Source organism: Corylus avellana, chromosome 5, assembly GCF_965113065.1.
Source record: "Corylus avellana chromosome 5, dhCorAvel1.hap1.2, whole genome shotgun sequence".
Taxonomy (NCBI): Eukaryota; Viridiplantae; Streptophyta; class Magnoliopsida; order Fagales; family Betulaceae; genus Corylus; species Corylus avellana.
Window position 1 is genome coordinate 18,034,185 of NC_142494.1, and position 16,817 is coordinate 18,051,001.

The window sequence follows — 16,817 nt, forward strand, 5'->3', positions numbered from 1 at the left end:
TCAGTAAGTACAACAAAAAGTCTCAGTTAACATGGTCATAAGCCTTTTCCAAGTCCAATTTGCAAATAACACCTGGCACCCCTAATCTCATACGACCATCCAAACATTCTTTAGCAATGAGCACATAATCTAATATTTGTCGCCCACCAATGAAAGCATTTTGAGAGTTAGAGATGATCTTTCCTAAAACAGTTTTCACTCTAGTGGCCAAGACCTTGGATAAAATTTTATACACCCCTCCCACCAAGCTAATGGGCAGAAAATCCTTCACCTCTATTGCATCCGCCTTTTCTTTGGAACCAAGGACACAAACGTTACATTCATACTCTTCACCAACTGGCGTCTTCGATGGAATTCAGAAAAAACGGCCATAACATCGTGTTTCACCACAGCCCAACAAGATTGGAAGAATGCCATGGTGAAACCATCCGGTCCCGGTGTCTTGTCACCCTCCATACCTTTTACCACCTCCCAAACCTCCTCCTCAAAGTCTCTTTCTAACCAATTCTTCTCCTCCTCATCAATGGACGAAAAAAATTGATTATCCATTTTAGGTCTCCAAGAACTTCGCTCAGAATATAAGCTTTGATAGAACTGCACAATATGTTCTTTTACCTCTGTAAGATTATAGGACAAAGCACCATTGATACGTAAAGCTTCCACACGATTATATCTGCAATGGGAATTAGCCACCTTATGAAAAAACCTAGTATTACTATCCCTCTCCTTCAGCCACAACTCTCTCGATTTTTGTCGCCAATGTATTTCCTCAACAATAAAGTATTCTCCAATTCCTTCGACAGATCAGCCAATTTAATCTTTTCTTCCTCTACTAAACCTCTAGTTTCTGCCATAACATCCAGCTCCTGGATCCCTTCCAACAACTCTTTTTTTTTTCCTCCCAATGTCACCAAACACCGCGTTGTTCCATTTTTTCAAATCCAGTTTAAAGGATATCAGCTTATTAACCAAAACAAAACTAGGTAAGCCTTCAAACATATACGAATTCCACCAAGACTTAACCTTGTCAACAAAGCCTTTAGACCTTAACCACATATTCTCAAATTTAAAATACTTACGACCTCCACTAGATTCCCCACAATCCAACAATAAGGGAAAGTGATTGGAAAGTAGACGTTGAAGCCTTCTTTGTGACACCGCCGGATAGTGATCCTCCCAATCTGGTGAGAATAAGAATCGATCCATTCTTGACCAGGTTTCATCTTCTTGATTATTGGACCATGTATGTAGACCCCCTGCCAATGGAATATCCACCAAACCTTGTTCGGATATAAAATCCAAAAAATCCATCATGCCTGTAGAATAGTTCGAATCACTAGACCTCTCACTAGGAAACTGAACTATATTAAAATCCCCACCAAAACACCATGGTACCTCCCACACATTCATCAAACCAGCCAACTCCTCCCAAAGGATCCTTCTCTCCACATCATCATTCGGGCCATACACCCCCCCAAACGCCCATTCAAAATGGTCCCCCACATTCTGAAAAGAACAGGCCATTGTGTAACTCCCCATACACTCCTCCTTTTTTTCAACCATCCTCCTATCCCACATCAACAACATGCCCCTCGATACCCCATTAGACCCCTTATACATCCAACCCACATGTTGGCCTCCCCATAAACTATGTACCACCTCCCGGAAAATAAACTCCATCTTTGTTTCGATCAAGCACACAATTTCTGCTTTCCACTCTTTTAAATGACTCCTAATCCTCAATCTTTTCTTGAAGGCATTCAACCCTCTCACATTCCACACAATGATTTTTGGCTTCATAGACCACCATGTCGACCCCTCCCTCTTCCCTTACCTTGCTGGATTTCCGACCGGCCCCTTTCATAATTGATGTAACAGTCTGGTCTCTTCAGCTCCCTATTTCCTCTGGAAGCAGGGACACTAGAGGAAGTACCCACCACATCGATAACTGGCTGCTTACAAGAATCTTCAATATCATTGAGTAAAGCCTCCATTTTATCCTTTTCCCCCTCACAAGTCAATCCAATTTTGGGATAAAAGTCTATACACCTATCAATAACCCAGCTATTGGTAACCTTTTCTAGTATTGTCTCCTCCAAACCAACTTCCCCATCATCACAACTACCCAAAACCAAATTCCCCTTGTTTTCAACCATACCTGGACCTGACCTATCATCAGAATACGACCCTGACCCCTCACTGAAGTCCATCGGCGAGGTCTGCACCACCCTAGAGAGCTGTCGCACGTCACAAGCATCCCCCACAGCTTCGTCAGGTTCAATTGGATGATAATCCTTCTTCGGATCCTCTCCATGTGACCCTTCCCCACCAGGCTTTGGTCCAACTCCTCCCGGGATTTCTGCCCCTCCGGCGAACAGCTCCGACGAACCTGTTTTTCGCTACTTCGACGAATCACAGAATTACTCTTCAAATTCTCCTTGGGACGTTGTTGCTCCGTTTGTGTCTCCACAGTCAACATCGCCAGTTTGGTCAGAATCACTTCTCCGGCCTATGCAACTTCTTCTTTCTCTGGTCCGACCCTTTCTTCGCCAAACCCATCCATATCTGTCACCATAGCCACCTTCGGTCTTCCTACCAGAAATTCTGTATTCATCAAAGCTTGACTATCCTCCTTTCCCACTGCATGTGTGGCTTTGTCTAGCTCCATCACCCTGTCTGCACCTAAAAGAAGTTCATGAGGACTGCTCCGGCTGGTCTCCGTTGACTTCTCTGGCGCCGGCTGGACGAGTTGCACCCACTGCTTCACCCGCCATCTTGCCCCTGTCTTGGGCTTCCTTCGATACTCAGTTTCTTTGTAATATTTGATGGGCTGATTGTAAGAAAGGCCCACTGTCACTAGGCCCCACTTGTATTTTATCATTCTTTTTTTTGGGCCCATTTGGCTTGTAATGCCACCCTTCCCACTATTAAAATCCACGCGATAATTTCCTTCTTCCACGTAATCTAGTCCATATTTCTGCACGTATCTTTCCATCTTGAATTTGAAAGATTCCAGAAGATCTCTCATTATTTTCATATTAACTACCCCTTCATCCATGAGCTCCACCATCTCATTCCATTTTGAAATTGCATGATTCTCGGCCTTGATCTTCTCCTTTCCTTTCTTAGTCCTTTCAACGTTTTCCTTTCTGGGCACCTCTTTTGAATTTCCCATCTTGCCCTTTCCCCTTTCCTCTGTTTCAGACTCTAACCTCTTCCCCTCCACCACATCAGCAAACGTCTGCCTAGGAACCACTGCTCGTGACTGTACTGGTGTAGCACTCTTCGTCTCCTTTGCATTCCTCACATAGTTCAGATGCTTCACAAGCCGCTCCATTTGCGATATACAATGCCTTCAACCCTGACCTTCATGCCCCTCCAGAATTACAACGAGATTGCATCTCCCTCCACGACCATATTAAGTTATCTCCATGAATTTCCCATACTTATTCACCCTTTTCTGTAGAAACATAACTGGGCCGCCCATTCGGTGATCTCTGGATGCACCCGTCTCCATCGCTTCCGACGCCAACTCTTTCATCATCTTGAGTAACCATACCAACCTCGTGACTCCCATGACAACCGTACTTAGATTCATTCTGCTCCATTCCGTCAACTTGATATTCGGACTCCCATTGGCTGAACGTGACTCGTATGGATTTGATTCCACGTAAAAATAACCCACGTAACCCATCGTATATTCAATAAGTTAGACTCTACAACCACTAGTGACTAAACAAAAAGAACAAATAAACCAGAGATACTTCCTGAAGTCTCTAACTAAATGACATGCTGTTCCATCTGAAAGCAGAAATTTGCCAATAGATAAATTGTGTATACTATTCTTCATTTTTCATCTATAATCAAATAAAACCCGTTCATTTCTGTTTTGTGGAGACATGTGCTATACTATATTTGTTTCCTCATTGCCACATCATATTTATGGTTCCAGTTACCATCAGATTGAATGGAAGCAATGACCAATAGATTGTTCCTTACATTTATATATAGATTATGATTTATTTTCTTTGTGGAATAAAATAGTTCCTCTCTTTTATATACGGATTTTACAAATGGTCACAATCAAACCCAAATAAGTAGCATTAAAAAAATAACTGTAACAAAATTATCACATATTTTGACTATAACCATGATAATATTCAATAAAAAAAAAAAAATCAAATAATAGCATCAATAAGTTCTAAAGTTTTTGTAAGGTATGGGGATTGAGAAAGCAAAATTTTTTAGTGCATACATGAGGTTTTTTTTTTTGCTCCTTATGAATAATAAATTTGGGCATTTTTGTCATTTAGAAGAAAAAAAAATTCCAAGGCCAAGGGAATGTGGATTCCCACTTCTTTAGAAAGGAATCCGCATTTCTTAAAAAAGACGGCAAAATCCAGATTCCCACAAGCATTTGGATTCCCTTTTGTAAAATGCAACCAAACAGGGTAACAGGCAAGTTTTGGTTGTGTTTCAGCCAATACAGGTCGATTTTCATCTGGTTCAGATGTTTTTTCAGTCATTTTTGTTGTGTTTTGTTTGGTTCAGCTTGGTTTTCAGCGAGCTGGGGATATTTCTGCTTGTTCAGCTTTGTTTTCAGCCGGTTGGTGATATTTCAGACTGTTCTGATTGTTTTTCGTTTGGTTTGTTGATATTTCGGTCAGTTTACATTGTTTTTTGTCTGGTTTGGTGATATTTCTGCCGGTTCAGTGTTGTTGCAGCCGGTTCCGAAGATTTTTTGGTCGGTTCAGTTTTTGACTGAACTGATTGTGTCAGCCATTCCTTTATTATTGCTATTGATATAATGGAATTCATTCTAGTCATTCCCTCCTACACCCTATAATTCATGTAATTAATAATTTGACTTCAGGGTGGTAACTCAGTTATTGCCAACAATGGGATTTACTCTTCTATTGGAATTGGAACTGAAACTCTTGGTTGCCCCAGCTTCCTCATATTCAACCAAGAACCTTAATAATGGTGGTTTGCAGCCAGTTTCATGGTGTTTTCGGTCGATTATTCTTGTTTTTCAACCAATTTGCTGGTATTTCAACATGCAGATGAGTCTTTGTGTCAATAAGAGTTTGTATGTTAAATGCTAGGCTTATATGATATATATAAGTTCCAGCTTGAGGGGGGAGTGTTAGAAAGAAAGGGACAAGTGTCCCTATTTTAGAAGGTAGTCAGGAGTCGTTATGTGTTGTCCTGTGGTGAGGTGTTCCCTATGAATTGTCATATGGTGAGGTGTCCATATTTCAAAATACTGTATTTGTTCCTATATATATATCAATAGATTGTGAGGGCTAGATATAGATCCTGAGCCTCTCTCTTTTTTAGAAAATACTAATCTTGACAGTTACTATATGCTGGATATTGTAGCTATAATATTCAAATTTGAATTTGATATAACAACATATTGGCAGATTGTAATTTGTTGTGCTTTTGATTTTGCAGGTGTATTTCTAGAAATGCATATTTCATATTTAACATGCTTCAGGTCTGTTTTGACTCCCACTCTTCTTGGTGACTAATCACCTTTGCGCTGTTTGTTTTACCCTTTTTTTTTTGAAATTTTCTACATTTTGATAATCTTTGGGGCCACAAATCTCATCCCTTCTCAAAGGGCTGATATTTAAGAAAAAGTTTTATTCCAAGGGGTTGGCTCAGTGGTTGGACAGCGTGGGACTTTGAGTATGCTCCTCAAGGTCTTAGGTTTGAAACCCACTAAGTGCAAACTGCTTCTTGGGGCCTTTGAACCGGGGTTCACCCCTTGAATTAACCGAGGTGCACTTGCGGGAAACTCCTTGCCGAGGGCCTGTGCACCCGGAGCGAAGCTCCTAATACCTGGTTCCAAATCGAAAAAAAAAAAAAAAAAAAAAAAGGTTTTATATCTTATTTGGGAAAATGAGTGTTGACTTTTTGGTATCATGAATTTTTCCTATTTCTTCTCTCTCTTGCCCATAAAAAATATATTGCTTGTCAGGCATTTGAACCCCCACTTGATATGAGCCAAGATGCGGATATTTTTGAAGACTCGCATCTTGAAAATCCCCCGAATGACCATTTCTTCTTGGGAGAGAGGAATGCTTGTTCTTGTCAATCGACAAGTGGAAGCTTGTGTTTCACCAAAAATGATCAAGCCTGTTGTGGGGAAGGGAGCAATGTGATCTGCAAGTCACCGAACGGGGCAAATATCAATGAGGTTTTTTTAGCATTTATATGACTGTATTAACTCTTTAAATAAATGAAAGTTCAATGTATGGTCAGTTCTATCTATGTCTTTTTCATTTAGAAATTTGACCTCTGTAGATAACAACAGGAGATGGAAATTGAAGGTCATCATGAGTCTATCACTAGGAGGTATCCTCCAGGCTTGCATCCTCCAGGCTTCAATTATAATGAAGAGATAAATAAATGTGGTGGAAATGAGGTCACTGATTCCAATGGAAAAGGAAATGTAATGTCTTTTGATTTTTCTTCCAAGTTGTCATGCGTATGTAAACTTGTTGGAGAGTGTTTAGATCTAGGATCATGAGATATATAATATTGGATTCTGGTGCACCACTCGATGATTGGGGCTATTTAGAATTTAAACCTTCACTTAGGGTGAGATGGTAGCATCTCGTGCTTTTTCACCACTTACATTATTTTTTGCTTTTAAATTATCTCTTCATATGTAGTTATAGTGTTAGATTCTGGCTAGATTGCCTCATCAGGTTATGTTTTTGAAAGGAGGCAGTTCTTTTTGTGGGTTGCATCTCTCAATGGATAGGGAAAATTATTGTGTGAACATCTTACTTTTTTCCAATTCTCCAAAATCACCTGCTAGACTGGCCTCCGAGCTCGATCAAGTTCTATGGCCTCATCTTTTTTCTTCTAAAAAGTTGTCATATATCTCTATCTCTTCCCCTTTCGCTGGTGCAAACACACACACACCCTAGGAGAGAATTGTGAATGGGAGGGAGTATTTGCTGAAAGTCAGAAACTAAAGAAACTAAGAGCGTTCTTTATACAAATGGATCAGAACTCTCTTTAACCATGAACATGCTGCTCCAGCATTGGTAGAGACTTCCGTCTATCCAATATTCATCCAATATTCATTTATGTATTTATTATGATTAGGGATTTCTAAGATATGTGTAGAATTTTCACTTGATTCCCCCCCTCCCTTTTGCTAGTTTGTTCAAGCATTGATTCATTTGTCACTATTACACTATTCATTTGTTTCATCATTAAATATCTTTCTCATTGTTACACTTTCAGGTGTCCTCATCGTTTCAAGAGTGGTTGGACCCCTCGTTTCAGTTGAATGTTCCTTTGGTCGATGTTGATAAGGTATGTTGGTTCTTTTGTTCGTAGGAACTGGTTCTCCTTTGCCATTAATATTTTGTATCTATGTCGTACAGATGATTTGAAATGCTTATTCGATATGATCGGAGTGGTGGTATCAAGTTCAATGGCTTGTATGAGAATGTACAGATTTATTTAGAATTCTTTTATTTGATGGAAAATGCAAGATTTTGGAATTATTTGGGTTCTGTTGTCTGACATGAAATAAAGTTTTTGAACTTGACCACATGATACCCTTATTCATGGACATGTTTGTGTATCTGTTGTGAAAAGTAAAATATTGAAAATAATGAAAGAAATTTATAAACAGTACTACCTGTGATGCATCTTGTAAGTTATGTATCTAGAATAACGTTTTTTTGTTTTTTTGTTTTTTTTTTTGGGTTAAGTAATGTTGTATATATCAAAAAGCGTAGAGTAGCACAAGCCTAATACACATGAAGTATATAAGAGAATGGCTAAGTAGAAGAAGAAAAGAAAACGAGAAAGTCAGAAAAGCTAATCACTAAAGGAGCTAAGTAAATAGAGAAAAATGTACTGGTTTGAAATTTCAGTTATTAACCTGCAACCATTGTCCGTATATGCTATGATTGAGCTTAGTTGCTTATCCAAATAAAAGCAATTTAGGTTTCCTTTAGAGTGTTTTTGACGTGATTGTGATTGTGTTTCGCAGCTGCCCAGCACTCAAGATTTTTAGTAGTGTTGAGCAAGGGGAAAATGTAGAAGTATAATATGATACTGATTGTGATGTAGGATACTGTCTGCAAGTATGCAATATATACTCTTCTTTTCTCAGTCTCTCACAACTTCGAAATTGCGTAGCTTTAATATATATTATTAATCCAATAAATACTGATGAAAACATACTTGACATCATATTGGTCTCAATTGGTACTAAAATAAGCACCTATGAGTTGCAATTATTAACACATAAATGATCTGTAACTTAGCTGAGATAAAATGGGTATGGTACTTATATTACCGTTTGGATACCTTAGAAGGAATTTGCCTTTTTTTTTTTTTCTTCTTTCCCTTGGTTTTTTTTCTCTTCTCCTTTGTTGCTAGTTGATAAGATTTTGATTCTTTAATCTTCTTCCTCTTCAGGTTCGTTGTATAATAAGGAATATAGTTAGAGACTGGGCAGCAGAGGTACTGCTTGATTTCTTGTCAATTTCTAAGTTCAACATTATCATCAAAGAATTTTGGTCCAACGTCTTTCGGTTCCTTCCTTACTTATTTTTATTACAGGGAAAGAAAGAACGTGATCAGTGCTACAAGCCTATTCTTGAAGAGCTCGATGCCCTCTTCCCTAATCGTGAAAAGGACAGGTAGCTAAACTTCCTCTTGTTTCTTTGGTTACACTCAAAGTAATCCTCTACCACATTTGCATCTTGTCTCGATCATTCTAATGATCAAATTGTCATTGCTGATTGGGTGGGAGTTGTGTTTTATTCAAGCAATGTACTTTGTTCTAAAAATAAAAGTTGAACAGCCCTCCTTCCTGTTTGGTTCCTGGTGCTGGACTTGGCCGGCTGGCTTTGGAGATTTCATGCCTCGGTATGTATTTCACTGAAGATGGTTGCAATTCTGGTTTCACATGTCTGCTTACTCACTGCCTGATATTCTCATATCATGAAACAGGTTTTATATGCCAAGGAAATGAGTTCTCATACTACATGATGATATGCTCAAGTTTTATTCTTAATCAGTAAGAATTCATGAAAACTTCTTTCTAGTCTTGATCTTATGCATCTTCCAACCATGATGGGAGGTTATATCCTATAACTAGAGATAGATCATTCTGACACCTTTTTCTTTTCCTCCTCTCTTTTTCACTTTCTGTATTAAACCTTTTCAAATGGGTTTGGTTGGTTTGTTAGAACACAAACTGCTGGAGAGTGGACGATATATCCGTGGATTCACAGTAATTGCAATTCACTTTCAGATGGTGACCAACTTCGTCCTGTTTCAGTACCAGATATTCATCCGGCTAGGTATCCATACTGCTTTTTACGTTATTTTGTCTTTCTGTTGTTTCTCCTTTCAAAAGCTTTTCAACTTGTAATATTTTTTATTATCTTTGAACATCATCCTGATTTTTCCCCATAATATGATCTTTTTGGAGGGAAACTTTGCTCAACTAAAAGCGAGTTTCCCATTTCAGTAGTAATTATCTATGAGACAAAAAGTTGGAAACCTATGGTCTATAACACAAAAGAAAGTTAAAATAGATATTCTCAATGATCTTCATATTATTATATTTGGAGCTTCACAATGTTAGGCATTTTTTCTTGTAAATGTTTTCCAACTTCCTGCATTTGTGGTGCCTCATATTGGTGATTGTGGAGGCCCAGTTCTTCAATCAATATCTCATAATCCATTCTAGTGGTGGGTTGGGGTTTTGCTGGTACCCCTATCATAATTTATGACTTGTCCCCCCTTTAACGTGGATGCTCAGTTTGAGCTGTGACTTTGAGATTGGAATATTAGCTGTTTCTCTTTCTCTTACTTGTAGTTAATGCAAAATAGCGCATGTATTAGAGAAACTCAAGTTAGACCTTCATATTGAGGTTGATTGTGACGGAGATAACATACTGAGGTTGATTGTCATTTTATTTGAGATAAGATACTTGGTGGAGATACATCTGCACCATTTGTGAAGTCTAGAGACCAGTTAGTTGACGTGTTTACAAAGTTCTTGTGTCAAAAGCGGTTAGAGTTTATTTGTTTCTAGCTTATATGATATAGTTGTTCTAGCTTGAGGGGGAGTGTTAAAAGAGTTTGCTAGGGTTACAAGAATATGTTGGTGGCAGTGATTTGTTACAGGGGTATTTGGTCATTGTATTGAATTTGACAATATGTATATTGTGAGGTGAGAGAGGCTATGTATGAGTGTAAAGCCTCCTCTTTCTCTATTTTCTTCCAGTGCCTTAGATCTAAATGCTGTGATTAATAATTGAAAGTGGAAAGTCTAACTCGCTTATAAAATGTTCTTTATTCTAAACTAGATATAGGCACAACTGTTAATGAGAATCTTGTTTACTTTTTTTATTGAAAATGATGAAATTAGTTTAAGTAAATGTTTATACTTTGGAAAGTAAACATTTATTTTGGGACGTCCTCAAAAGGAAAGCAAGACATTAAAATTTGGATGGAAGGAGTAAAAAATTAGAGTTACTGGTAATAGTATGTGGTTTGCTTTGTAGAAGCACTATAGTATCAATAGATCTCTATATTACCCGTAGTAGCAAAACTTGTGCACCATTTCTAGTATGATTCATACAATTGTAAAATGATGTGAACACTTTTCACAAATTTCTCCTTCATAATACAAAGGAATTGTGTGCGCAATTTGTTTATGTTCAAACAATATTCTCTTGTACCAAAGTATTATTTGTTTCTATGATTTTTACACATTTGTTTTTAAATTTCTTTGATGATGCTTCTTTTATTTGTTTTCGAATGATGCTTCTTCCCCCCATGAGAATAGAATGGAGGGTGTGGTCATGGGTGCAAGCCCCACTATGTGTGTAACTTACTCATAAAAAAACATAATAATGATCTTTAACTTTCCTTCCAAGCAGTGCAGGAATTACTGAAGGCTTTTCCATGTGTGGCGGCGACTTTGTTGAAGTTTATAGCGATCCGAGTCAAGTAGGTAAAGAATAGTATGACTTCTTATTATCTCTTTGTTTTGCATAATACTTTTTGTGTACTTGGGTTGCACCCCTCTGTCTGTTTTTTTTAATATACATTACTTATCAAAAAAATCTCTTTGTTTTGCATAATAAGTTCTAAAAAATGGAATAACTAATAGAAAAATTTACTATTCCAGACATCTGGTAGTAGTAAATATTACACGAGATCATTGTTCAAATATGATTGGTTTTGAAAACTAGGATCTTGAATTAACATTGGACAAGTTCTGCCAAAGCAAATCAGTTTGTAGCATATTGGAGCAAGCATTTTGAACTTGATACTGAAAAACTGTTGTAGCCAGAATTTTCCAAGTACTTACCAAATTTTTCAGTTAAGAGTTATTTTATATTGGTTTGAACTAAAGCATACTGATTGTTAGTTCCAAAGAAGTAAGCATGACACTTGGGGTTAGCCTGATCTTGCTTAGATGAATATTCTGTCCACAGCTATGAAATATGGTTTAGACAGATTATACTGTTATATTAGCCATTTAGAGGAGGTGAAGTTGACTTATGAAGTTTGGGAATATATCTCAAAGATACAACGGAAAAATCCAAGAACAAGTATCATGAAAGCAGAGCATAAGATCATGCAAAAAAAAATAAAAAAACAAAAATTTGCGCAGGCACAAAGACCATACCTGAAATCAGTTAGGCTTGGGATTTTTTTTTTTTTTTTTTTTTTTTTTTTGAAGTGAGTTAGGCTTGGTGTTGGGACTAATTTGATTCCTCTTGCGATCCACACTTGTAGGCTAGGGTTTTGAGACCGCTAAACCTTCTCATCAATTCAGATTATGAGACCAAAAGTGTGAGCTCTAGTAGTGAGTAATACTATGGGTGTATTGGGGGTTTTAGGTATTAAAAACCCACTGCAGCTTTTGAAATAGCAACATTCTTCCATAACTTTATGAGATCCACTTCTAACTATGCCCATAAAGTGGTTTGAGCATCTCTCACGACTATCATACACCATCTTTTCTTAGTGGAATTCCTTCATGAGCACTATTGTCTGTACCCGTGCAAATACTATTATTGTGTGATTAATATATTTTGTTCTCTTCTTTTATTGTTTGTCATCTAAACTCTTAATTTGTATAAAAAAAATTTATTTAAAGTCTATCCCTAGAATACATTTCATGTCAAAACTGGAGCCTCCTATCTCCATTTCCAAAGAATCTGGCCCCAATTGGTCCTAACTGTAACAAGTGACCATTCCATTGCTTTAACATTGACCAAAAAAAAAAAAGGGTCTTTAACTGTAGGTTGACAATTTTCACTTGGCAACATAGCCCAGGTGATTATTGTGTACTGTCTCTTTTTCGGGTGTGAGACACCAGCTGATTTGGCCCAATAAAAAAAGGTTTTAGTAATTATCCTATAGGTCCGGCTTAATTTTCAATTATACATTATCTATAATTATACATTATAACTTATCAAAAAAAAAAAAAAAAAATCAATTATACATCATCTAACTTTTATAATTTCAATTTTTTTCTTTCTTAAATCCTTGTGACCAGTATAGGGCAGCATATATTGCATCATTTTCTACCCACCTTAATATGCATTTTTCTGTATCACCAAACTAGAGAAAGCTTTAAATATTTTCAAAATCAATTTATGTTTTTTTGTCTCTTCAAGTGAATAGCGTGATATCTAGCATCCCACATTAGTATCTTCTGTATCTTAGACACGTGACCCTAAGGAATTGCTGACCAGGAGTTTAGCTAATAAGTACATGATAGATGGATGGCAATATTGTTAATTCACACTTGTTCCAAAAGCTTAAGCTAAAGGAAATGGTGAAATTAGTCATTCAATTAGTAATTTAACACTCCTTTACGTGTGGCTCAAACTGTCCGTCAATAAGTGAAGCCCAACACGTGGAATATTTAATTGAAATAGGGGATAAATTGTAGAGCCAAGATTCAAACTCACAATCTCTGCTTTGATATCATGATAAATTACTATTTATCTCAAAAACTTAAGTGGATAGGAAATGGTGATTTTAATCATTTAATTAATATTCTAATAAATAAATGCATGGAGACAAATTTGTTGTTCATTTAAAGTAAAGCACAGGTACTATTTAGCATGCCATCAAAATAAATTTTTTTTCGTTGGTGGTTGGTATGAACAGAGATGTATCTGCATGCAATGAAAGTATTCATTTGTAAAAACTTGTTTTGCTTATGATTGCAATTAGTTAGTTGGAGAATTTTTCCTTTTATATTCTTGCTTCTTTTTTTTTATTATTATTTTTTTTTATGGCAAAGATTATCTTGGAGAAATTGTCACTATGTTGTAACACCCAGTGTCAGATATTTAATAATAGGTGCACATGAATCCTACCAATACTGATAGTAATTTCTTATGGAGTATATTTGTGGTTCATGCAGGGGTTTGGGATGTGGTTGTAACCTGTTTCTTTATTGACACGGCTCACAACATCATTGAATACATTGAAATCATATCGAAAATATTGAAAGATGGTGGAGTAAGTTTCTCGGTCGATACCGAACAGAGGTTTCTTTTCTTTCTCATTGCTGCTTTGATTAATTAAGTGAATAACAGGTTTGGATAAATATGGGGCCCCTACTCTATCACTTTGCGGATATGTATGGGCAGGATGTAAGCTTCTCCTTAAGTTCATTTAATACGCACTCACTTTGCAATAGATGGATTGAGCGTCTAATAAGTTTCTATTGTCATTACGATTTAGGAAATGTCCGTTGAACTAAGTTTGGAAGATTTGAAAAAGGTAGCATTGCAGTATGGATTTCAGTTTGAGGTAATGTTGGTCCATATCTATTCCATTGCATTTTGTATTTTTGAATTACAGTAAATGTATTGACTTATTCATGGACTGCAGAAGGAAAACACCATTGAGACAACCTACACTACAAATCCGAGATCAATGATGCAAGTAAGTTTATTGATGCAAGCCAGTTTTACCCATTTCTATGAGTGATTTTCTATCCCTTTTGCCTTGATTTCTTGATAAAATCTTGGTTTAAGAAGAGTTGTGATTCTATTGTTGTTTGCTATTGCAAACTCACTACGCCCGCTCTTGCATCATTTATCATCTTGAGCAAAGGCTTTTTACTATCTTTTATAACTCGTAAATCCCAATGGTTGAGCCACATTTTTGCGCTTACTCGCAGCAATGATATCTTTGAACATTACTTGGTTCAAATCAACTGTACTAAAATTTTACCCTGGAAACTATGATTTTTCTGAAGCTGGTCGATAAAAAATGGTTCAATAGCCAATTGTTATTCCACATTTTCTCAATAAGCAAAATTATTTTGAGTTGAGTAAGATTAGATAGAAAAGAACTTATATTCAATTTGGGTTTGTGTTGTTTAAGGCCAGTGGAGACTTTTTTAAATCTAATAGTTTCGATGAACAATGCTATTTAGTAAATTGCTTTGCGACTGTCATACAATTAAGATCAGTATAAATCACTCATTAAATTTTACTTATTTTACTACTGCTAATCTTCATTGCCACATTATCAAGTTGTATGGTAGTTGTATAGAAGTATAATAAATATTATTACTCTTTTCTAAGAATTCCACCTGAGTGCATGGGTGCTTGTTGCATATCTTAAAAGCTTTGTTGGTATGAGCATCTAAGACTTCATCCACTTTGCAGAACCGATATTTTGCTGCTTTCTGGACGATGAGAAAGAAATCGGCAACAAGAGAGGAGCATACCACTTCGTAATTACTTGCTGGGGTTTGCATGGCTTCAAATTCTCTCGTGGATCATTGTAGCGATTTACTACTTTCTTTTCAAATTATGTTATACTTATATAAGTGGGGAAGGGTGTTGACATATAACATATATCAAGTCTGGTTTTTTTTTTTTTTTTTTTTTTTTTTTTTTTTTTTTTTTTTCATAATTACATGTTTTAAACAGTTTATTTATTTATGCATCAGTCAATTTGACATATTCAAAACCTTTTTGTTAATGCAGAGTAAAATTAAACTTTGTCTACATGCAAATATTTCTAGTGCTGAGGTTTCCTGTTGCTGAAAAGTTTTTATTTTTTATTTTTCTTTTATAAACAAGTTTTGAGTTGAATTGGAGGCCTCTAATAATCATTCCGAACCACTTGAGGAAACTGGCCTCAAATGTTTTCTTTTTTAGATTCTGCTTCTATGCTATAGTTCTTATTCTTCTTTTGGCCGGAGCTGGTACTTAGAATAAGCTTCTTTTCATTTATTAGTATGAAGGAGTGTTAATATCATCACTGATTAACTGAAAAATCTTTTACTCAGTTGAATTTTGCGAGACTTACCGAACATTCATCAACAGAGACCAGTTTTAAAACGTTATTTAAAACGTTTTAATTGATTTTGTGGTAATTTAAAACGTTAGGTTGTGGGTTCAATGTCATCACTTAAAAAAGTGAAAAATAAATTAAAAAATAAAATAAAAGGAATTATAAAATGCAGGTGATGAAAACTATTTATTTATAGTGTGTTTGGTATTGTGATTTGCAAACTATTATTTTTTTTGAAAAAATATATATATTTTTTAAATAGAAAATTTAATTAGGTGGCCATGTCATCAATGATGATGTGGCTATTTATGTTAGGTGTTGAATTTTAATTGGTCCACGTGTCAGTGACGTGGACTTTTATTAAGTCAATTAACGGTCAATGGACGAAATGACTAATTTAGTCTTTTATCAAAACCACATGTACCTGTAAATAAATAATTTGAGATGATCCTATGACGTTGATTTTAGTACATAACTAATTAAATCCTACTTGCAATCATTTATCTTGAAAATTTAATTAGTAAATTTATATTTCAAAAAGCTACAAGAATGATTTTTAAAATTAATTTTTTATATTTAATATAAAAATTTATTATATTAATATTTTAAAATTAAAAATGCCTCATTTTAACTTTTTTCCTTAGGCTTCATTTTTATTGAGCCTCTCTTGCTTTGGAGGCATGTTTTGCATTTTTTTTATTCTTAATTTAGTCACTTGAGAAATTTTAATAGTTATTTTTATAGATCTTCTCACATGTTAAGGGACATATGTCACTTTACAGGATGAGTTTGTATGAATTAACTACAAACTTTTGTAGCAATTTTTTATCCATTGCAAACGGTTTATATATAAAAGTTAAAGGACTTGAAAGCAAGCTTATGTCATCTTGCTACTATTCTCCTCCCTACTTGTGTCACTCTTTATCTTCTTAAAAAAAAAAAAAAAAACAAAACCTTTTAGGATCCATAATCCCCAGCAATCTCCATGTGGCTACACCATTGGAGCCTGTTCACGCATTATGATGCGTGACATAATCACCAAAACAAAAAAGTCACAGTTTAGACAATATCAATATCTTGTTCTATTTTATTTTTAGAGTAACATTAGAAACCATATTTTTATTACACAATTATTACACAATGCTAATGTGATAGTTCCAACCAAGCTTTTTATTTTTTATTTTTTTATTTTATATATATATATATATATATATATATATATATAATTAACAAGCACATTGAAATTTCCATATCAACATGGTGAGATGGATGTTGAATAAAAATACAGTTTTTAACATTGCTCTTCTTTTTATTTTATGGGTCAAGATGTGTTGTGTCAAGCAACATTGCTAATCCTAAGAGAAGATCTTTTTAATCATTTGAGCTCCTCAATACTGGCCATGAGGTCGGGCTGGATTCCCTAAAATTACCTATCAATCGGCCCAAACAATCGAGAGAGACCTCCAAAAGGGACTACG

The 16,817-nt window shown here is 35.8% G+C and overlaps 1 protein-coding gene across 3 annotated transcripts in view; it reads left to right on the forward strand.

Annotated features, from left to right (window-relative positions):
- The window catches only part of LOC132182667 (uncharacterized), a 39,401-nt gene extending 24,357 nt beyond the window's left edge, over positions 1–15,044 (forward strand). The window contains exons 4-18 of one of the 3 annotated variants that reach the window (XM_059595973.2): positions 5,458–5,500; positions 5,987–6,205; positions 6,323–6,460; positions 7,267–7,338; positions 8,458–8,502; positions 8,602–8,681; positions 8,846–8,910; positions 8,995–9,061; positions 9,234–9,347; positions 10,938–11,011; positions 13,448–13,545; positions 13,623–13,679; positions 13,771–13,839; positions 13,921–13,974; positions 14,706–15,044. In XM_059595973.2, the coding sequence (XP_059451956.2) occupies positions 5,458–5,500; positions 5,987–6,205; positions 6,323–6,460; positions 7,267–7,338; positions 8,458–8,502; positions 8,602–8,681; positions 8,846–8,910; positions 8,995–9,061; positions 9,234–9,347; positions 10,938–11,011; positions 13,448–13,545; positions 13,623–13,679; positions 13,771–13,839; positions 13,921–13,974; positions 14,706–14,777 (1,267 nt within the window). In that variant the 3' untranslated portion in view covers positions 14,778–15,044. Of the gene's footprint in view, positions 1–5,457; positions 5,501–5,986; positions 6,206–6,322; positions 6,461–7,266; positions 7,339–8,457; positions 8,503–8,601; positions 8,682–8,845; positions 8,911–8,994; positions 9,062–9,233; positions 9,348–10,937; positions 11,012–13,447; positions 13,575–13,622; positions 13,680–13,770; positions 13,840–13,920; positions 13,975–14,705 lie in introns of those variants that run through there. The other 2 variants (XM_059595974.2, XR_009440320.2) reach the window with 2 other exon arrangements.
- The last annotated feature ends 1,773 nt before the right edge of the window (positions 15,045–16,817 follow it).